We start from the raw sequence: 22301 nt of genomic DNA, 5'->3' as shown, positions 1-22301 counted from the left end.
GTCTGGCGGTGATGTGGTGGGAGGAGCGGACGGCAGGCGGCTGCGGGTGGGCGGAGCGACGGATGATGAGGATGCGGTGGGCTGGTGGGTGGAAGAGGATCGAGAGACTCTGGATACCAGGTTGTCAAGGACCGTGTGCGGCAAGGACGCCGGACCTCGACTGCGGAGTTCGTAGTCGCACTCCGTGATAACTAGGACGGGGTTATGCCCCCACGCCGCGACACACTCGCCGGGTTTTGCCCCCTGGCTCGTGGCTTGAGAGAAGAGATAGGAGATTAGATGGAATGATTCTTGCTTACCCCTTTCAATGTGCGGTTACAGCAATATATGGTCTCTGGCCCAACCATACTTCCTAAACTTAAGGACTATCAAGGGAATGTAACAAAAAGGAAACAATCAATTACTCTCCTCTTTCTAAACTTAGCCACTTGACGTAATCTCCTGCTGACCCAGGCGTGCAGCTCGTTCGGCAGCGCGGCGCACATCGCGTGCCCTGCGACGCCGTGTATACGAGCGCCCGTACATAACATTTGGTGACATCCTTATTTGCAGCATTCCAACGGAAAGTTGCAGAAACCACAATTTTTAATTCGCCAAAGGATTTAGCCAGCTTTTTCTGGTTGTTAGCAGCATTTGAAGAGTGGACAAGTGACTCAAGGATCATACTGTAATGATATCAACAAAGAAAAAAAATCAAATCACCTAGATATGCATTTTTTATGTCATATAAATCGTACTGTTGGGAGTAGCTAATGATCTGCATTTTTAAAAACCACAAACCTAACATGCTGCTCTAAACATACTAGAAACTTTTGCACGCTTCGCGGCGCCCTACCAGTCAGATTGTGAACGCCCATAATTTTTTTGCCATCATAAATGAATCCAGCTATAACAATCCTGGCAACATTCTTTAAAAGATAAATTTCTGTATCATTATTTCTAAACATTTATATCAACTACTTTAAGCGTTGAATCCCAAAGATTACTGGGAAATATTGATTATTTAGCTGGTGCTGGGTAAATTAACCAAACAAACAAACAAATTGACTACTGGAATGTATCTCCTCTTTGGCAACTAACCAAACAAATTGTATGTCCACAATACACTTGATAAATGTAAACAATTGGTGCAGATCCAATCATCCAATTGTTGTTAACTGGATGGATAGACAACCAGACGTGCAATAAATAAACACATACAGATCATATTAAAACAGACTTCATATGATAGACAACCAGCTCACAATTTCTAGTCATGGCAATGTTTATGTCATCCATCCAGTGGGACTAACTTGAGGTACAAAATTACTGTTTTTGAAGTCGGACAAAGTGTAGACAATCATTTTGAGAAGTCTATAACTCCTCCTAATTGACTCAATCTAAAATATGAAATATGAGTATAGAACTCTTTGGAAGCATAAACAAATTAACTACAATTTTCTAATACATTGTATCACGATATTCAGAATGTAAGAGCCCAAATAATCGATCTTATCTATACTGGCAATTTGTAAAAACAAATCTACCAAACCTTATATGTGCTAAAAACGTGAAATTCCACGAGGTAAGAGGTCTTTAAATCACCTACAACTTCTGTATTATCTCTTTTTGCAGGAAAAATCATTTGATTTACAAAATTGTCATCCGATTCAGAACAACAAAATCTGTAATTTCAGACTGCAGGGCAGGAGCACAGTTAACCAATCCAGCAAAATAATCCCTTTCATTTTATCCAGACCAGCAACTCATCGTTTTACCCAGGCCAGAACTCATCTAAAACAAGTCCAAACAGAGGTGTTAAGCCATGGGTTTTACCTTGCAGCGACAAAACAAAAATCTATGGTGAGTAGCCCACCTGCCCCTCTCCTTTCCCCTGCTTCACAGCCTTTGATTTGCTGCATCTCCTGTCAATTTACAATGAAGAGCACCTTGCAATGATCAGGTAAGCAAGACATAAGAAATACTACACAAGACTAGAGTAAAAAAAAAATTTGAGGTTGCTTCCACAAGGCACACCCGCACCATCGCTCTCGCACACACGCAAAAGTAACCTGCCATGCAATCAAGTATTAGCCAACAAAACTTGTATATTAGCAAATAACCTGAGCAGTTTCTGCACCCTGTTGATGAAATAAAAACCTGAAAAAGTTTGATGAATAAGGCTGCAGCTGTTGTTCACCTCCACATGAAATTTAGAATTGAATCGGAGAAGAGCTAGGAGAGGAGGAGACTTACTAGAAGCAGCGAATCCAGTTCGGTGATTTCCGCCTCCTTCGACTTCTAAGCCACCAGCTGCATCGGAGCGGCACAACTACAATCAGGGCACACCAAATTTTCTCCCATCACACATCCTATTAGGTTTAGACAAAGTTAGATGCAATTTTTATTTTTCTCTGTTGCAAGATGCAGTTCGTGAGATGCATGAGCAATGACATGTTTAATCTTGCAGCATCCTAAGCTATACTAATCATATTCAGAACTGAGCTAAAGCATACATGAAAACAGTCAATTCAGTAATGTGATATACCCTTGATTGGCTCTGTCATTGCAACCTGCCTGATTTAGATTTGTTATTTACTCTGCATGCAGTTTGCTTTTGCTAAGAGAGTTGGTTTTGAAGCGATTATGATAGTATAGGATGTTCAGAAAGCTGAAGCCTCTTTGTATAAATCTGGAGGTTTCTTTCTTATTTGGTTACTGTACCCTCTCTTCTTTTTCTTTTGCCATGACTGTAGCACATCTCTCTTCTGCTTAATTCCTTGCCCTACCTTATCTATAATATGTTCAGTTTATGAATTTAATTGTTCTCTGTGTTTTGTTTTCACAGATGCTAGCCATACCTGATTTTTGGTTACTGTACATTTCAGATTTTGGATTTTCATAAAACAAGCGCAATATTTTGTTTGGCTGCTAATGCAATATTCTGTTTACAAAAAAATGTTCACTATTTTGTATCACCAGTAACTTGGTACTTTTGAGCATGCCATCAGGTGTTTTACAGTGTGCATTATGACCTTCTAAGCAAATGAATTATGTGCAGTTGAGGTCATATAGTATCATACCTAATAAGTTAGATTCATATATCTCCGCTTTCAATTCATTTTTTTGGATTGGGAAAGCATCTAAGGATTTTTGCTGTAGTAGTTTTTTTTGGGGCCACTGTCTATGAGTTCTTGCAGCATAAATTTGTTCACTAAATTTATGGTTAGATCTAGCTTATAAATTTGTTGACTAACAAAAGTTCAGACATCAGTAGTGTTAGTTTATAGTTAGTATGGCAGCTCATAGGAAAAACATTATATTACTGCATCACTTTTCTGTTGACTCCAATTGGTAAAGCATTTGAGCCTACTTATTTTTATGGTGTGGAGAAGGTTAGCTAATATTGATGCCTGTAACCGTTCTAATTTGGTTCTTGCTATTTTGTTATCCAGAGACCCTCCTTGAGCCAGCAATGCAAGGAAAAGACATTATTGGTCGTGCTCGAACAGGGACTATAAGACTAAGGCTTTTGGTATTCCTAAGCTACTGATAAGTGGTGCGTTGATGCCTTCAGTTCCTTCTGCTTGTTTCAGTTCAGTTCACAGTTCTCATGTCCAGTAGTCTTTAGTTTTTTGTCTATCAAATTGCTACTTCATGTAGTTAGCTATGCTTATATATATGTTAGGAACACCGCTGCTCACTATCGGCCGGCCAACAAATTTAGTTATGATCATGGATGGCTTAAAGGGGCTTCCGTGCTCCAATAGGTGGTACACCAGATTTCCAAACTTGCGCTGAGTTTGCTAACAGATTATTAATAAAGTCATGGTTGTGTTGATCTAACTAATGGGATACAGTTCCTATCCCAACTCATGGTTGAATAAATCTAGTACGCTATTTGGTTGAATTTGTTGCGCAAAAAATATGTGTCCAATAGTATATAGAGTTTCTGTGACCCATGCATGATTCCTATTCCAACTTATGGTTGTACCATTTATTTTTTTCCTGAAGTCTTAAGGTGCTTTGTACACCGTACTGATTTGGATAAATACTTAAATATTTAAATAGATGTAATTTTGGTATATTGTAGTTTTATGATGTTCTTGGATAGATTTTTCCTACTGTTATATGCTGAACTGGGAGCTTGGTTCTGTCCAGTACATATGCATGAACCTATCTTTATATTTTTGACTAATGTTTGTAGTTTGTGGCTGCAGGTGGCTGCCTTTGGAGAGATTAGTAGTGTGGCCTAGAGGTGAAAACTGAAAAGCTTCAGTAATGTTTAGTTGCCTTTGTGTTTTGTGGTGCTTCTATATGTTCTGAGTACTTTCGACATGTCTTTCATAGGTATGTAGATGGCAGCTTGCTCTTGTGCCCATTGGCTCATGTTTGTTTAAGATATATACCTGCAGTTTTTAGTTTCAGAGAGAGAGAGAGAGAGAGAGAGAGAGAAGCACCATCATATCTGTATCTATGGTTTATTAACATGTAGATAGTGTAACTGAACATCGTGCTCAACAAATGGTAGCATACCAAAAAACTAGGATCAGAATAATTTTTCTATAGGAGTTCCATGTAACTAGGACAATGAACAAACTGGGTCAAGAAGCTAGGATACTTGCATGTAGAAATTAAGTGCTTGTTTGGATGGAGGGCTATGCAAATGCATCCTGGCCCTAGGCGCCCAAAATTAGACGCCTAGGATGGATGTCTGGCCAGTCCAAAGAAGCCTTAAGGTTTTTGCATAAATGTTCAGTAGCACACGTATTGCAATAAAGTTCTCACATCACTATTGTCGATGTTTCACCACCGATAGTCTGCCATGGGGGTACCCGGGGCAGTTTGTTCGGGCTTCAGCGTATGCAGAACTCGATGATAAACGCAAGAGTAGTCGATTTATCCTGGTTCGGGCCCTCGATTGTGATCGAGTAATAGCCCTACGTCCAGTCGGCGTTAGCCTTTGTGTTGGATTGATTGTAAAGTGTTGTGTTGTACAATTGTTCTCTTCCTCCCGTCTCTAGGAACCCTGCCCTCCTTTATATAGTCAGGAGGTCGGAATCCTAGTCGGTTTACAATGAGTGTTCCTAGTAGGATTACAGAATAATACTACTACTAGGATTACATGGGAAGAATCCTAGTTAGATTAGATCTTCTCCCTTTCTTGCGGGGTATCCCGTGGGTCCCGCACCGACAAACCCCCGAGCACTTCATGGTTGAGCCCTGGAAACCTCGTCTTGTTCCTTCAGGTCTTGTCAAGCAGGAACAAGCGTCGTCCGAGTGCTTTCTTGAGCGAAACCGTGTAGCGCTTTGTGAGATCTTCGCGTGGTCGGTACCTTTTTGAAGAAAAAAGTACTCCCATTTGGATGTAGCCCCCGAGCCTCTTGCTGTTTGGCACAAGGAGCTGGATGGTCTTCTCTTGAAATCGCTCTGATTCTTCGTCGAAGGGCTCTTGAGCATATACCCGGGTTCTTGGTAAAAAGAGCTCGGATATAGCTATGTCCGGGTTCTTTTTGTCGTGTGGCCTTGAAGTGGTCTGTCTTGAAGAAGTCTTCTGAGTGATGTGCGCTTTTTTGAAGGAAAAAGTGCACTCACTGAGTGTAGCCCCCGAGCCTCTTGCTATTTGGAACAAAAAGTTAAAGGGTCTTGAATCTTATGTTGTTCAAAAGAGCTGAAAAACCTCTCCTGTTGTAGCCCCCGAGCGTATATCCAGGTTCTTTTATTCAAAAAGAACTCGGGTGCAGGGTCTTGGCATATTTTCTAGTATTCTGCTGTTGTCAGATGTGGTTGTATGGTAGTGGTTGAGTGTAAATGCTGTTTGCTCACGAGTTGTACAGTGTTGGTATATCCTTTCGAATATGCTCGTCCTTGAGTACTGTTCCTTCATGCCTGAGTCCTCTTACATTGAATTCTGTCTTTTCACTGTGTCCTTTGTTAGGTTTGTTCCGTTGGTGCTCCCGGTCTATGTGCACCGCTTCTTTGGTCTATAAATACCTTTCTGGTGTGCTGTTTTGATTCATCGAGCACTTTGTTGCGTGGTCTGAAATCTCCATAGTCATGAATATGATAGTTACTGAAGTAGAGCAGCCTCGGGCGTATTTTGTAGTTCTTGTGTATCTTGCTGTAACTGGAGGGAGTCTTGTGATAGGGATTAGAGGTAGGCTAATCCCGCAGCAGCATTATACTTGGAAATACGTGGCGGTAGTTGGAGGGAGTCTTGTGATGTGGGATGCGATCCTTCATCTGGCAGTTCTGGGTTGATCCTCGACGCCTGCCCTGAGACTGTCCGGTGCAGATCAACACCATATCCAGCATCACATCGGACTTGGGTAGACAGATGCCTGCCGGCCTTCTCTGCTCCATGTTATCCCGCCGTGCTACTGATTTTCGCCTTGGATGCACTGCGTCCGTCCTTTGAAGAAAACATTGTAGCCAAGGGCGGTTTGTCCTACCGAGTAGCAATTTGGAACACGTAGTCGTTCCAGAGCCTAGCCGTGTCCGAGTTCCTCTTTGCTACTTTGCTTGTCGTAGTACCGAGTTCGTTGGGTCTTGTAAGATGTGTAATCTTCTATTTTTTTGAAACCATTTATAATGGAAATAATCTTGTCTTCTGAGCTGTCATTCTTTATTCTGCTGATGTCCTGGTTGTTTATGAGATTCCTAAGTTCTTTCTATAAGGACCGGGTTATTGCGTCCCTTGTGAGGTAACCCTTCGTTGCTTCATGGCTGATGAGTTCTTTTTGTAGTAATGTGATAACTCCGCCGTGGTGCTGGATGGATAAGTCTGAAATCTGCCCGTTGAACTGTACCATTGTGTGAATTTGTGTCGTCCGTCATTTTAGCTGTGTCAGTAAATGGACCGTTGCGTCTCCATGCCGTGTTAAAAGCGGACCTGGTGGGCCATGTTTTTACTGGTGTAAAATCTATTTAAGGGTCTTTCCTCTTCATCTTCCTTACTTCCTTAATTTTCCTTTGAAACCCTAGTCTTCAAACTTCCGCCGCCGCCATTGTCGCCGTCATCTGAGTGCTGCCGTCTGAGCCTTCTCGATTCTTAGTGCCCCATTGCTTTTGCTAGTATATGGGTAGGAAGAAGTTGGCGAGTAAGTCCTAGGCGACCTTTGTCAATGAGGAAGCATCGATCTCCATCATTGAAAATCAAGAATTCATGGCCATGAGGGCTGCTCAGAAGGTCTGGCTGGCTCCGACTATGACTAAGGACTAGTTGCGCGAGCTCGTGAGTGATGGTCTGCTCCAGAGCAAGGAATTTGCTGATTGGAGAGCTCTAGGCGAGCATCGGGTCCCTGCTCCAAGTCCTGATGAGATTATTCTTTTCATCTCAGCTGTCGATGTTTCACCACCGATAGCCTACCACGGGGGTACCCGGGACAGTTTGTTCGGGCTTCAGCGTATGCAGAACTCAACTGTAAACCTAAGAGACAGTCGATTTATCCTGGTTCGGGCCCTCGATCGTGATCAAGTAATAGCCCTATGTCCAGTCGACGTTAGCCTTTGCGTTGGATTGATTGTAAAGTATTGTGTTGTACAATTGTTCTCTTCCTCCCGTCTCTAGGAACCCTTCCCTCCTTTATATAGTCAGGAGGTCAGAATCCTAGTCGGTTTACAATAAGTGTTCCTAGTAGGATTACAGAATAATGCTACTACTAGGATTACATGGGAAGAATCATAATTAGACTAGATCTTCTCCCTTCCTTGCGGGGTATCTCATGGGTCCCGCACCGACAACTATTGACTATTGTCAACTTTTGGATCTATTTGAATTGTAGCATGAGATGGGGCATTCTAATAGTATATATTGTAGTTATACCAGGAAATACCGTATCATTGTGATGTATTGTCTCCCTTTATTTCTAGCTCACTCTAGCATACTGCTATCATTCATCCCTAGTAATTTATCTGTGATAATTGATTCTTGTGTTACTTTCTGCAGTTGAATGACATCTTCATAATGAACCTAATATTGTGATTCACAGAGACTTAAAAGCATGCTTACTGGTATTGCTTGCTGTCTTAATTTGGATAATATGATAATGTGTTTGTCCATTCTAACGTACAAATCTAGATTTATGTGAACCTATGATATTTGTAGAAGGTTCACCAAGCTGTACAACACAATCATGGATGACTAGGATGTAGCTGAAGCGATGAAGTGCAACACCAAGAAGGGCGCCTTTCACAACAAAGTGTGATGATCGGGGTAGATTTTGTTGTTATCGTTTGTAGTGGCTGGTAATTAGTTCGTTGCTTGTATGAATCATGATGTATATGTGTATATATATGACCTGGTAGTTGGCATGAAAGCACTATATGTGTTGGTAGCTGGTTTGTATGAACTAGTGTTAGTTTGTGGCTATGTCCCGAACCACGATATATTTGTATGTATGACCTGGTAGCTAGTGTGAACTAATGTATATTTCGTGATTATGTTTACCCTAATTTTTTTGACTAAATACGTACTAGTATATTTAAGCAAGCATTTATTAGGCTGAGAACTAGAATACCCTAGTATGTTAATAACATGAATTAAATTATAATTGCATAAGTTTGCAGCATGGAGAGTATGTAATCACAAGATCGTTAGGACTTTACCAAAGGCAAGATGAATCAGGGTGCAAGCATTGTCAATGAATATGGCGTGTGTTGAGCATTGCGGTGTTTATGTCCTAATGATCAATGGTGTGGAGGCATCGTTTCTCGATCTCTAGGGCACCAGTGTCTCCTGTTCTTGTTGGCGGTCGATGCTGTTTTCCTAGCCCTTCACACCCAATGGCCCACCAAACCATATTGCAACAACACATGCTATTCTATAGCAATCAAACACACATGTGGCAATAGCAATATACTATTGCATCGCTTTAGGTATTTAGTTGCAATAAACAACTACCTATTGCAATGGTCGTGAGAAATATTACAACCAACAAAAACTGTGGCAATAGAAATAAACTATTACATCGCCTTAGAAATTTAGTTGCAACAAACAGCTACCTATTGCAATGGTCGTGAGAAATATTACAACCCACAAAAATGTGAGAATAGCAACATACTATTACATCATCTTAGAAATTTAGTTGTAATACACGGTCTACCTATTGCAATGGTCGTGAGAAATATTATAACCCAACAACACTATGGCAATAATTTCAAGCAATAACAACACTGTTCTATTTGGTTGCAAGAGCACCAGACAGTTGCAACGCCAATCAATACTAATGCAACTAAATGTCATCATGGCAATATTATTAACCAATAGCAACACTTTTCGAAAAAGGGTTGCTATAGGTCTCACCTCTTGCAACGCAGAATGTAAAAATTGCAATGCACTATTTTTGTGGCAACACAATCCCCCTATTGTCACCTTTTTGGACAAATATTGCAAAACATACCCATATTACAACACAATTTATGGTGATGCAAATGGCGTCAAGTGACAATAGGGTCGAAATCTAGCAAGTGGGTGAGTGGGGGGGGGTCCCCAGTTCACCGGCGTAGTGGCACAGTGTCGGCCAATGCCGCGGCGGCAAGCGTGGAGGCATCAGGGACCTCTCCGATGCGAAGACGAGTTAATACTGAGGGCCTTCTTGCATAAACGATGTCTGTAGAAATAGTGCGCATAGTCATCGTGTTAATAGAGGATAGCGCGGGGGCGTTTCTGCAAAAGCGCCAGCGTGCCGCGGGCTTCCCCGCCATGGGCCGCCTCGCGTGCATAGGCCGCGTCGCGCGGGCCGTGCAGTGAAATCGTCTTTTCTTTTTTTCTAAATGAATTAGTTATTGCTTTTCTAATTATTTTCTGAGCTAAACTTGTATATTTAATATAAATTCATGTAGATGTCCAAAAATTATGAAACTAATTTTGTTAGGTTTCTAAAATCATTGTCTACCTGATAGTAGTAGCTAGTTCATACATATCTATGTTGATGCTAAGGCCTATCAAATCATTTGAAATTACTTAATATTCGTAGGGTAAATATTATAGGAATTTTTAGTGGTAAATTAGTGATAGCTTGAATCCTAAAATTTTTATAGTAGCTTCATTGTATTATTATGTGCTTACTGTAGTTTTTGTAGCCTTAGAATAGACCAAGCATTAGGGTAGTTAAATGCTCTTTGTTTCAATATACATTAAATCATTAGTAGAAATAAAGATATATCCTTAATTTATAAAGTTAGGTGTTTATTAGTTGAACCCAACACTTTGCTTGATGAAGATGATAGTTAGCTTGGTACCTTAGTCATTAGAGCTAGCTTAGTAGCCTAGTATGCGTATCCTTATTTTAAGAGTTGCTGTTGCCTAAATGCTAAGTGTTGCATCATCATCGTATGCATGTAGAGAACGAGTTAGCGGAGATCGTGACTATCGGCGATCATGAGGTCGAGGAGATCATCGGGGAGTACGAGGAGGAGATTCTTGTCAGGAGGAGGTCCCAGAGCCGCCACTAACTGACTCAGCTGACACCACGCCTATCCAAGGCAATCCCTGGTACATAACCCCTTATTTTTTATAATCACTGTATATACATGTTATGTGCATTTACGTACAGAAATTTTATGAAAACCACATGCATAGATATATCTACCTATAAGTCCTACTAGTATAGGTTCAAGTAGCTGCTTGCTTAGATTTTTGGTAGCGTGAGTAACCTACCGTTACTCACAATAGATGATTATTATAATTACTCTCATGATAAAAATGATGAAAGAAAATAGAGACCGGGCAGAGATATGGTATGAGTATTGGTGGGTGTGACGAGTTGTGTCTCACGGCCACGGGGCTTAGCTTGGTTACACTGTTTTCCCTGTCCAGTGTGTATTGAGGACCGTCCGTTACAGATAGTAGTCAGGTCACAGACTTATTATCCTGAGCACATACTTGCATATGGGAGCGGGAAGACTCGTTACGATGTTGTCAGTGGGTTCCGACTCTTTCCGGACCGACTGATTGGAGGCGGGGAAAGGTGGAGGTCTAAGCACTATATAGAGACTAGGTCTCAAGAGTGGGGGTTTGGAGTCCAACTTTGGATGAAGACCTGGACCTCGTGACATGAGTGGAATGGGTTGGTCTTGTTTGTGCCTAGGGGTACAAACGGGACGTGTGTTTCGGGGTACCCAGCTGGGATACATTGGTTCGCAAATCGCCGTTTCTGTGAGATGGTACGACTTGGCTATGGTCTAGCACCGTAGTAAGAACTGGAATATGGAAGATGGTAAATTAGTTCTGATTGCTCAACCCTTGCTTGAAAGTAAAACATGTGCTTACTTAGAAGGGTTAGCTAATGAAGTAATCATGACTGCTAATTAAACTTGATCTTAAGGACGTACTTCTAGTAATGCTTTTCGTAAATAAAAAGAAAACAACAAACCCATATTGCCTATCATACCCCTTGGAGTCGGGAAACTATTCTCACTAGTCGGGTAAGTCTTGCTGAGTATATTGTGTACTCAGGGTTTATTTTACCCTATTATAGGTGTAGCTTGAGGAGTAGCTCTTATGTGGAGGATTCTTCTGGTGGGCACAGATGGATCCTTGTATCGTTTCCGCTAGATGTTTATTTTCATTCCGCTGTTTAATTATCGCACTCTGAAACCTTGGTATTGTAATAAATAATTCACAAGAACTCTTGTTGTATGAAATTGACTAAGTATTGTAAGCTTGTACTCATTATTGGATTCTAGAGGTAAAACGTGGATTGATTCGAGTTCTCCCGTGGGGTGTGCTCGACGGAACTGTCCGATGTAGCTAACTTTCGGGGTGCTTAGTGTCTAGTGGAATACGAGCGCCTCCGGAAGCGTGTTATTTCGGGTGGTTCTACCACACGGAGGCAGTGCCATGGGCGGAGGCGGAAGCTGGCTCCACCACAGCAGGAGCGTTCACGGCGCGGAGGCGACATTCGGGCCAGGAATGGGCTTCCCTTTGGGCCGGCAATTCAGGCCCAAGGAGACAAGGCGGTGTAAAAAAAGGGAAGGTCCAGTTTGCCCCGGGCCACCTGCACTAACAAGAGGATATTCAGGGAATGTACCGTAGTAGTTGTAGGATAAAGATGTAAAAGGGAAAAGTAGTGAATAACGTCCTATAAAGGAGGAGAGCTAAAGCTTGTTTGGGAGGTTGCTGAGTGCATTTATGAAACCATAATTGTGCCGAGACCCACCTACCTCTTTCTCTACCTTCGCCTGGGGCATCCGATCGGGCAAAGGCTCCCTCCATACCACCTGCTGGGAAGCGCTACTTTCCAACATACCCTTTTGCCCTTGTCCTCTTATTATCTTTGTTATCTCCTATATTCTTGTTATTATCTTGATTCTTTTTCTAGCCTAAGCAGTGGATATATCGGATGAAGGTTAGAGATCTAAATATGGTTAATTAATTTTATTTCCTTTTTCTCTATAATATTCAGTGCTTTTTAAGTTTCTTAGCTTTCTTTTGTATCGTAACGCAAACATTTGTTTGATTGTTATGCATATTTTTACTGTGTATGTATTTCGTGATTCATAGTTGTTGTCGGTTTGAATGGTCCTCTCTATTTCTAAACCCTTGGCTCTGCCCCGGCTAGAAGCCATTTCTTGTTGAGAGAAAAATCGATTGTGTCTCATATATGTTTTTCCCTATTGTTAGTTCCATTTAAGCAGGGGCAAATAATCCCTTTGCGCTGAACAATAAAATTCGGCAAGAGACAAGCCATGAAGGGACTACAGAACGTCCTAAAACGGTGAAATTTGTAAGACACACATTAATTATTCACGAATGGGTTACCCAAAGAGAAAAAAGAGAGAAGAGGCTTTATTTCCTATCCTTTTTTGGGGTAGATAGGATTATTAAGAACAAATTAAAGGAAAAACATCATCCCCAAATTCATTAACGAGCTAGGGGAAAACTAAAGAATGAAACTAACTTTATCCCTCCCTGCATCCTTTCCTTCCAAATGTACACCATTTCTAGCTACTTTGGTCTTGTTTCAAAAATCTGGCCTTCGTCATCTACACTGCTACAAGGTACTCCTTCAACTACGTACCTGCCTGCATGCTTTTCCTTCCTCCTGTATTGTATTTACATAATTACATCTATGTATGTATGTGTAACAATGATCGATGTACTCTACGTAAACTCTAATGCATGATTTTCCTCATCGATCTGTTGTGACGACGACGACACCTGCACCGGGGGTGGGTGACTGTGAATAATCCACATTGAGGTGACGAAGCACCGCCGTGGCGTCACGGCGAGCCGACACACCAACGCCGGTGGAGCGCACGGAGAACTGGCGCAGGACCTGGCTGAGCTCCACGTCGGCGCTGGTCTCCGGGTCAGGGTGGGCCTTTGCCTTCTCCCTGTGGCGCAGCCACTGGATCCTGTTGTGGTAGTCCGGGAAGAACCACGACTTGACGACGGCGTAGGTGAAGTAGGGGATGAGGGCGGCGGCGGTCACCAGCAGGGTGACCACCCAGTAGGACGGCGCGCCCGCCAGCGCCTCCACGAACACCATGTAGTAGGTGGTCGAGAAGCTGGGCGTGATGGCGCCGTACACGGGGAGGAAGATGTACCAGAGGGCGATGCTGAGCCAGATGCACACGTGCTGCACCAGGGTGAAGTAGCTCACCGTGATGTACATCTGGAGGTTGACGGCCCAGACGATGCACGTGTAGGCGGTGGCGCCCAGCGTCGCCATGTCGGACACCTCCCCGCCGCTGCGGAATGCCTGGTGCTGCAGCGACGCCGTGCTCAGGAAGAAGATGATCACAGCGCAGGCCACGCCGTTCAACATCCATCCGATGATCCTTTGCCATTGGAACAGAAGGTTTTGAGGGCCCTCCTGGTACAGCATCGGGAACTGCATTGCACCGCCATATCAAGTCAATGATTATCGGGCATATCCATCATGCATATCTGAGTGTTTGGAACATACATATACAGTACCTTGAGACAGAATCGAGCAGAAACGTCTTGGTCGAAGACGCCCATGGCGATCACAGGCAGCGACGTGAAGAAGACGTTGAAGCACGCCATTGCCCAGTCATTGTAGAAAGGCTGGCCTGAAAACGACGTGTACGCATCGTACAGGAACAAGGTCACACCAAACGTGATGTTCTTGTAGAAGAAGTAGCAAATCTGTCCCCCAAACAAATCATAAGACGTTCATCAGCTTCTTCCTCATTGTACAAGGATCACATATATATGATGATGACTGAGCGTTCTATATATTATTCAATTTAAAGCTAAACATGACATGCGTGTGTGTTAGTGTTACATCTAGTACCATTGATGAGATCCTGCTATAGCACCAATGCCCATGGACAAGTAGCAGACGCTCCAGGAAGCGGAATTGGGCGATGGAAACATCGCTTGCCATCACAGCCTGCAGAGCAATATCGATCGGAGCTGATTACATTTTACAACACAATGCAAGCTGGTTCCTTTGGACACAAGACAAAACTAGTACAGACAGAGTAGCACACATGCACCAACAAACCTGCATTCCTTCAGCGCCACTGATCCCAACACCAATATCTGCCTCTTGAATCATGCCCACATCGTTCGCGCCATCACCAATTGCCAATGTGACCTTACCCGTTCCGGTTTTGACAAGCCTAGTCACCTGCATCATAATCATATCACCAGTTCATTAGAAATAATGGCAAAAAAAAAAGAGAGAATAATTAAAAGATAGATTCATTTGAGATGCCGGTTAATTAGTTGAGCTTACAAGAGCTTTCTGCTTGGGTGAAGAACGGCAGCAAATGACTGATCCACAACCAACTGCAAGATCGAGGAACATGTCCTTTGTGTCGTCCTCCAGTGCATATGTAAGAGACTTCCCATCAATGATCAAGGCGAAGGATTCACCAGAAGATGCATTTACAAGCTTCTTTCCCTCGTTTATTTGCCGTGCCACGCTATCTTTTGATGCCTGCAATTAATATAGCATAAGGTCAACAGAGCTATATATATTAATTTTTAGAAGAAACAGAGCTATATATTATTCCCCCTACCTTGGTTAAGGCAGTCTTGTCACTGACTTTCTCCAACGCAATGATATCTGCTGTCTCCAGAGTGATTGTTATTTGCTTCATCCCTTGCCTTAATAGACTACAGGCGTATCTGAAGGGAAAAACAAGTGTTATATGTTAAGTCCCTGCACTAAACTTGCCAAGTAGGATAGGAGAATTTCCATTCCATCAGTACCAAAACTGTCAGAACTCAGAAGCTAAGAGATGGCAATATGGCATGATGCCTACCCAATATTGATGGCAGTCTCCATCTTATCGCCTGTTAGCACCCATATCTTGATGCCAGCTTGAGCAAGTTTGTCAATGCACTCAGGCACCTAGAAAAGAGAACGGAGGATATGAGCAAACTGAAGAGACTTGTTATTAGATAGATTGCCACAGATTACCAAATGGAAGAAGATTCACTCACCCCCTTTTGTAGTTTGTCCTCAACAGCAGTAGCACCAAGAAGGATAAGATCCCTCTCCACCAAATCTGCAGCCTCATCGATCTTTTCATCTCTGTCAGTGCTGACAGAATTTTTAGCTGCTGTGAACTTCCTGTCGAAATATGCATATTCATCCTCCTTAAGCTCACGGTACGCGAGAACTAGTGTTCGCAAACCAGCATCAGCGTATTCATTTATGTGCTGTTGGGTCACTTCTCTGTATGCACTCTCCGAACCTGATAGCCTTTCAAACATTACACTGCACATATATATCGAGATGAATTAAGTCAAGAGAAAGGCATTAAACAGAGAGAGAATAATTTTAACACATCCCAGCAGATTAGAGATTACTGAAGATACATACCTGTCAGCTCCTTTAGTAAACAGAAATAGTTTCCCCTCCTCATTCTTAACTACTACTGACATCCGCTTCCGCGCGCTGTTGAACTCAAGGACATTCAAGATCTTGTATGACCTGCCCAAAGAAAAGAGATCGATAGTAAAAAAGTAGTTTTTTTACTACAATACTGTCAGTGTGAGGTGACTCATGATTATTTTTGGTTAATACTACTGCAAACAAGGAAATAAACTTTTCCAGGAAAGAAAACTGAAGCTCATAGGAGTACCTGTCGACTTGTTTCCCAGACGAGGGATCTAACTCACGCAGAGAAACGCCTGTTTGAGTGCGTTTGTAGAATGTGAAACCGAGTTCCCTTGCTGCAACAACAAAGGCCGCCTCATCAGGAGACTCTGCTTCGTATGAGATTTTGCCCGACTCTTGATCGACTTCAGGTATGCACGTGTGACAGACTGCCAGCAGCCGGAAGAACATCTCGATGACATCAGAGCGGGGTTGGTTAACCCAGTTGCCGCCCATGACACGCTCATCCACGAAATTGAATCCCTTGACTGCAGGTTTATCATTATTACCCTCGGAGTCAGACGACGACAGGATATGCTGCTGCTGCTGAATGCCACTATTATTGCCCTTGTCCATATTGTCAGGGTTGGGGATCACCGGGGCGCCTTTCCTCCTCGCCATTGCTCTCTCGACCTCTGTGATACCACGGCCATACGCGGTTCCAGCGATAGAGCATTTGATGAACTCCATGGAGTTGGAGGTGAGAGTCCCGGTTTTGTCTGTGAGGATGGTGTCCACCTGACCCAGCTCCTCGTTGAGGTTGGACGTCCTCGCGTGGGCTGGCGTGTCTGTCTCGCGATGGTACATGTGGATGTCATTGTTGATGAAGAGCGCTTGCAGCAGCTTGACGATCTCGATGGAGATGTAGAGGGAGATCGGGATGAAGTAGCCGTAGAGCATAATGGCCGTGAAGAAGTGGAGCAGCGCTGCCACCGCTGGCCTGTTTGGATCGTAGTAGATCTCAGTGTCGTCAGGCCTGAGGTACCACCTCTTCATCCTGCCGTCTTGCAGGTCGTCTCCGGTGGCAATGCCGAAGAAGACAGAGCTGACGACGGAGATGACGATGAGCGAGAAGAGGAGGAGGTACATGACCCGGTCCATCTTCTTCTCCACGTTGCTCCGCTTGGAGGGGACCTTCATGGAGTTCTGCATCACCTTGGTGTCGTGGCCCGTGAAGACGACGACGCCGTACACGAAGTCGGTGTTGCGGAGCTTGGAGTCTCTGAGCAGGAGCTGCTGCGGCGACAGAGGGTGCTGCTGGCCGTCGATCTCGATGTTCCCGACGAAGGTGTAGAGGTGCGCGTTGGGGTCCTCGCACCTCACGACGGCGCCTGCAAAGCTGCGGAAGCTGTCGTCATCCGGGAGTGTGGTGGAGGTGACCTCCAGAGACTGCTTGAGCTTGAGGTTCGTCTCGCCGTCGAGGTTCATGGTCTCGACGTAGCAGATGGCGTCCTCGTAGCTGGAGGAGAGGAGGACCAGGTCAGCCGGGAAGAATTCGTCCTTGTGAACCTTGACGATGTCGCCCACGCGGATGTCCTTCCATTTGGCATCCCGGAAGCTCCAGGCAGCATCCCCATCCCATCCCATCCCCATCCCCACCCTGCTGGAAGACCTGAGTTGTCCTGTTGTTGACCTCCGTGTCCTGGGATGGATTATTAATCATTCAATATGAGATATCGTGTTTATTATTGGAGTATTATGTAACTAATTAATAATCAATTAATTTGACAGAAGAAGCGATTAAGCAATTATTAAGCCTGAGTGAATAGCAAATAACAGGTAGAAATAGAAAGAATAGAAATGAAAAAAACTGGTAACCGGCCGGGAGCCCGGGACCCGACCTGCTGGTTCCTCCTCCAGTCCTCGATTGCCTCCTTGATCATGGTGGCGACGAGGACGATGACGAGCGGCGCGATGGCGCTGGAGGAGCTGTAGGCGGCGAGGGGGCTGTAGGCGATGCCGGCGGAGAGGAGGAAGTAGATGTTGGCGACGCGGCGGAACTGCTCGAAGAGGGACTTGGGCAGGAAGGTGAAGAGGTTGTACTTGGTGGTGGAGATGGAGTTGGTGGTGGCGGTGATCTGCTGCTGATGCTGCAGCAGGTCAGCTGCTGCTGGAGGCTCACCGGCGGCGGCGTTGACCATGACCACCCTGGAGAAGCCTGGGCCTCCTATCCTGGACACGGAGTGGTCGTCGGCCACGCTGGGCCGTCGGCCGCACGCGTAGCTGTAGAGCTTGCTGAGGCGCACGGCGGACCTCCGGGTCCGGCGGCGCCGGCGCCCTGTTGGTGGTGTTGCCATCATCTTCGCCGGCCATTGTATTGTACTGTACTGTATTATTGGGAACTCACTCTTGTTGTTACAATACAATACAAATGAAGAAGCTGCTGCCACCGCCGCCTTCTTGAATGAAATCAAAACTAAAGAGCTCCCTTTATTTCCCTCTCTCCCTCCTTAGCTGCTAATAACTGGATACCACAACTCAACTGCTGCTGAGATAAGCTGAGGAGGAATTGGGAGGGCGGCTGAGCTAAGCTGAGCTCACAAACCCAGATGGAAAGGAAAGGGAAGAAAGGAACAAGCTAGCAAATACAAAGGGGAGTTGTGGTCGGAATCGGACCACTTCCCTTCAATTTATGCTTGCTAGCTAAATACAGTAGTACTAGGAGATTAGCAGGAGGAGTTAAAAACTTTCTTGTTGCCTTGGAAAGCTCCGTGCACAAGCCAAGAAGAAGGAATGGCCGCGTTTGCCTTGCCAGACAGCGGAGACTGAATCAAATCAAGGAATAATACATGAAGACGAGGGAGGCAGAGGAAGAGTCACTCCCTGTCCGTCTCGTCTAGCCTCTTCTTCTCTCTTCTTCAGGCCGGCCAAGGCCTGCAGCTCCCTCCAGGCAGGCCTTATTTCTTGGTAGGGGAGGGGATGCAGATGCAGGAGGGGAGGGGAGGGGAGCGAGTCAGGAATTGGACAAGTCGTTGCTGGTGGTTTGGTCTCACTCGTCTACGCTTTCAGGTCCGGTCTCTGCCTGCCTGCCTCCTAGCTCTGTCCTCTGTCCTCTCCTCAACTCCCTCCCGCGGCGGTCTCGTCTGACTGCGCTGCCCGCCGCGCCCGGTCAATTGCTCATACAAACCAAACTACCCAATGGCAGGGAAGGGAAGGGAAGGGACCCAGAGCGAGGCAGCAGGTGGCTTTGCATTGCCTCATGCTCATGCTAATCAGCTATTCAGCTCATGGGTTTGGAAGGATGTGAATCTGGAGTTCTTCCTTCCTTCCATCGTTTTTATTTATTTCCCTTGCTCCCTCTCCTCAGTCATGGCTGACTTGCCTCCCCCCTCCCTACCCACCTGCCCGGCTGCCCCGCCCGCCAAGAATTCTAGTCTTCGCGCTGCCTGTTTGATGCGATGCGATGGCTCTCTTCCTCACCCTCTCTCATCTCCCATTCCAATCTTCTAGAAGATACCGGCCACACAAATAAGTTGGTTAATCTCAACTTGATTGAAATTCGATCATTTATTTTTTTTAAGAAAAAGGCTGGAGGCAGATTGTTTATCCCAATCGGGGGTCGGATAAGTCTGCCTTACCTATCTCCGTCTATATGGGATTGATTTTCATCCACCGTGTTCCAAATAATAAACTACAAATTGATATGCAGCATCAACACCGTAGCCTAGCCATATACGCCATGTTAGCCAAACTATCAGGTTTTCTAGATATAGCTTATTAAGGGGATGTTTGGTTCCTAGCCTCACACAACCAACCACACTCCATCTGTGGCACTGCCACACACTGACGGAGATTTTTGGCATCACAACTGTGGCAGCAATTTACACTAGAAAAAAGTTTGTGACTGCAACACTAAAGTACCAATAAAACAACAACAACAATTACTCTAAAAAGCCTTCATTATGGTGGTGTATGGTGGCGGGGAACCAAACATCCCCTAAACCATTTAAATACCTAAATCCTAACTCTAAAGCAGCTGGCACACCTACATCCTAACATGTCTATCAACCATTTAAATACCTAAATCCTAACTCTAAAGCAACGGGCACACCTACATCCTAACATATCTATCCATATAGTCTCAACTCATTCTCCCTTTCATAACTCTCTTCCTCTTGTCGCTAGAATTCCACTGTGTCTTCCATGCGGCTATATGCATGGATCCACTTGCCCAGTGACACTACTACAGGAATGGTTTCTAGGACGGCTGGTGAGGCTTTGTAGAGGTGGCTCGGCTAGCCGCTCCTACCATACCATCTCTACAAATCATATATTTATAGGGACGGTTTTCAGACCGTCCTTACAAATCGATTTGTATAGGTAGCTGGTGTTATCAGCCGCCCCTGCAAATCGATTTGTAGGGGTGGCTGGTAACACCAGCCGCCCTATAATACCTATTTGTAGAGGCAGTTTAGTCTAGAACCGTCCCTACAGTATATTTTTCCGTTATTTTTTTTTAAATTTACAATTCAAATTCGACCAGAACATATATAATTCAATGCTACAAGCTTATATATACCATACATGACACATCAAACTATACACATAGTAGTCAATTGCTAATTAGCAATTTCATATACATGAAGTAAGATCTAACTAAAGTATTTTACATTAGCTCATAGCTAACAGACAGAGAATTAGTGTACAGTATCCATTTAAACAAGAAACACAACCAAAACAAGCTCCACTAAATATCTCACTAAATTACCAGAAGGAAATTCCACTAAAGTAGTTGGCTTAGCTCTCAACCCATATATCTTGCATTGCTCATTCAAAGATTTCACAAGCTCCTCAAGATCTTACCGTATCTTATTAGCCCGCTCCTATAAATAGAGGACAAAGGAGATCAAGATAGTGAATATGTAACACTTCAGGGCAACTTTGCCGTTGATAAGACAAGAAATTTGTAAATTGAAATAAGGAATATCATAGCATTGTGGTAATGCTCTGAGACACATGATTCCCACGAATAGAAAACATGGATCCAACGATATGAGAAATAATATGTTAACTCAATGTGATGCTAGGAAAGAGAAAAATGTAAGAAAAGAAGCCACCAACAGCCCCATATACACAGGTAAGGCTAATAATAAGGGAGAGTGGTGGCTTCCTCTACCTAATATGCTGAGTACTAAGCAATGTTGATAGCATCCGATGGCTTGAGGTCAAAACTAATAGTGTTTTGGTCATTCCTCATCTGGTGTCATGTTGCAATGCTTTTTCAGACCAATGCATTAAAAAAGACAGTTTATGTGATATAATTTCCTTGGGAGTGTAGTTACCTTTGCAAGATATAGTCGAGAATAGTAAGCATCATGGATCATTTCTGTACTTTCATCTTAACTGTACTTTCCATATGTCCATATGGGCAGCTGCAAACAGAACATAAGACCATAGTTAAATATCCTTGGGATACAAATACATAATACAGTGTAAGTGTAGTTGACAAGATTGAAATCATGAAAAAATAAAGATTTGCAACCTACCTGAACTAGATATTCAGGCTACGCACTCACATTGTCACATATCTGCAGCTACCTAGAGGCAACACAGACATTATATTCCTTGCCATGATGATAGAATTCAGCAAGGCCCCAATCTATCAGTCGGAGTTTCCAAAGCTCATGATCTATCATAACATTGTGGGGCTTCACATCTTGGTGCATAATACCTTGTAAATGGCAGTAATCTAATGCCTGTATCCAGAAAACAGAAATAGTTAGGCAAGTCAAATTCACTATAGGTTCCTTGATAATTAGTTGATGACTACAGGTTTCTTGTATCTATTTTAAATCTAAATCTAAATGCTAATAAGACAAGGCCAGATTGTAATGATAGGTTCATAGGCACACAAATTAAGAAATGAATTATTAATCACAAAAGCTCCATAAAAGTGCTGTCAAATTAAGACAGAGAATTTACAGTTTAAGAGAAAATCAAGAAAGTGTCACCTTGGATATTCTAAATATTGTTCAGTAAACCATTCAAAGCACCAGCAGAAATCGTGCAACTATTGCCATCCACATTGACACTCAAACAAACACAACCCTAGGACATTAAAATGAATCAACTCAGATTCAAATATGTGCACAGACCTCTCTAATTAGTGTCGACTGGTTGACTTAGAACCTACATGCCCATATTTTTTTACAAATCATCATCCACATCATTGTTGGTCACACATCAAAGTTAGTGAAAAAAAATCTAATAACAGAACCACTAGTCATAACCACTAGTCGACTGGTTGACTTAAAACTCACATGCCCCCATTCATATTAGTATACTATACAATTTTTCATATGTGGTTGTACTAAAAATCCATGGTGTATACAACATGCATCTCTTCTCATGGTTTTATAAGAGATAACAGAGACTTAATTAATGTGATAAATTTCAAGTATAACCATAATAATTGTCTTTTTTTTCTAGATTCCCAATTAGTGATTATAGGGCGCTAAG

The 22301-nt window shown here is 43.5% G+C and overlaps 1 protein-coding gene across 1 annotated transcript; it reads right to left on the bottom strand.

The window, feature by feature from the left end:
• Window positions 1–12750: 12750 nt before the first annotated feature.
• On the bottom strand, window positions 12751–19170 carry LOC136508170 (putative phospholipid-transporting ATPase 9). Its single transcript, XM_066502832.1, is given in 13 exon segments — window positions 12751–13817; window positions 13904–14095; window positions 14244–14342; window positions 14457–14582; window positions 14691–14894; window positions 14977–15085; window positions 15223–15311; window positions 15404–15680; window positions 15786–15896; window positions 16048–17423; window positions 17425–17484; window positions 17684–18121; window positions 18123–19170. Coding segments are annotated over 13 exon segments (3819 nt in total). The 5' UTR covers window positions 18156–19170; the 3' UTR covers window positions 12751–13112.
• Window positions 19171–22301: the final 3131 nt, after the last annotated feature.

The sequence above is a fragment of the Miscanthus floridulus genome, chromosome 1 (assembly GCF_019320115.1).
Source record: "Miscanthus floridulus cultivar M001 chromosome 1, ASM1932011v1, whole genome shotgun sequence".
Lineage (NCBI taxonomy): Eukaryota > Viridiplantae > Streptophyta > Magnoliopsida > Poales > Poaceae > Miscanthus > Miscanthus floridulus.
The sequence above is the reverse complement of the archived record's forward strand: the minus strand, read 5'-3'. Positions and strand labels throughout refer to the sequence as shown.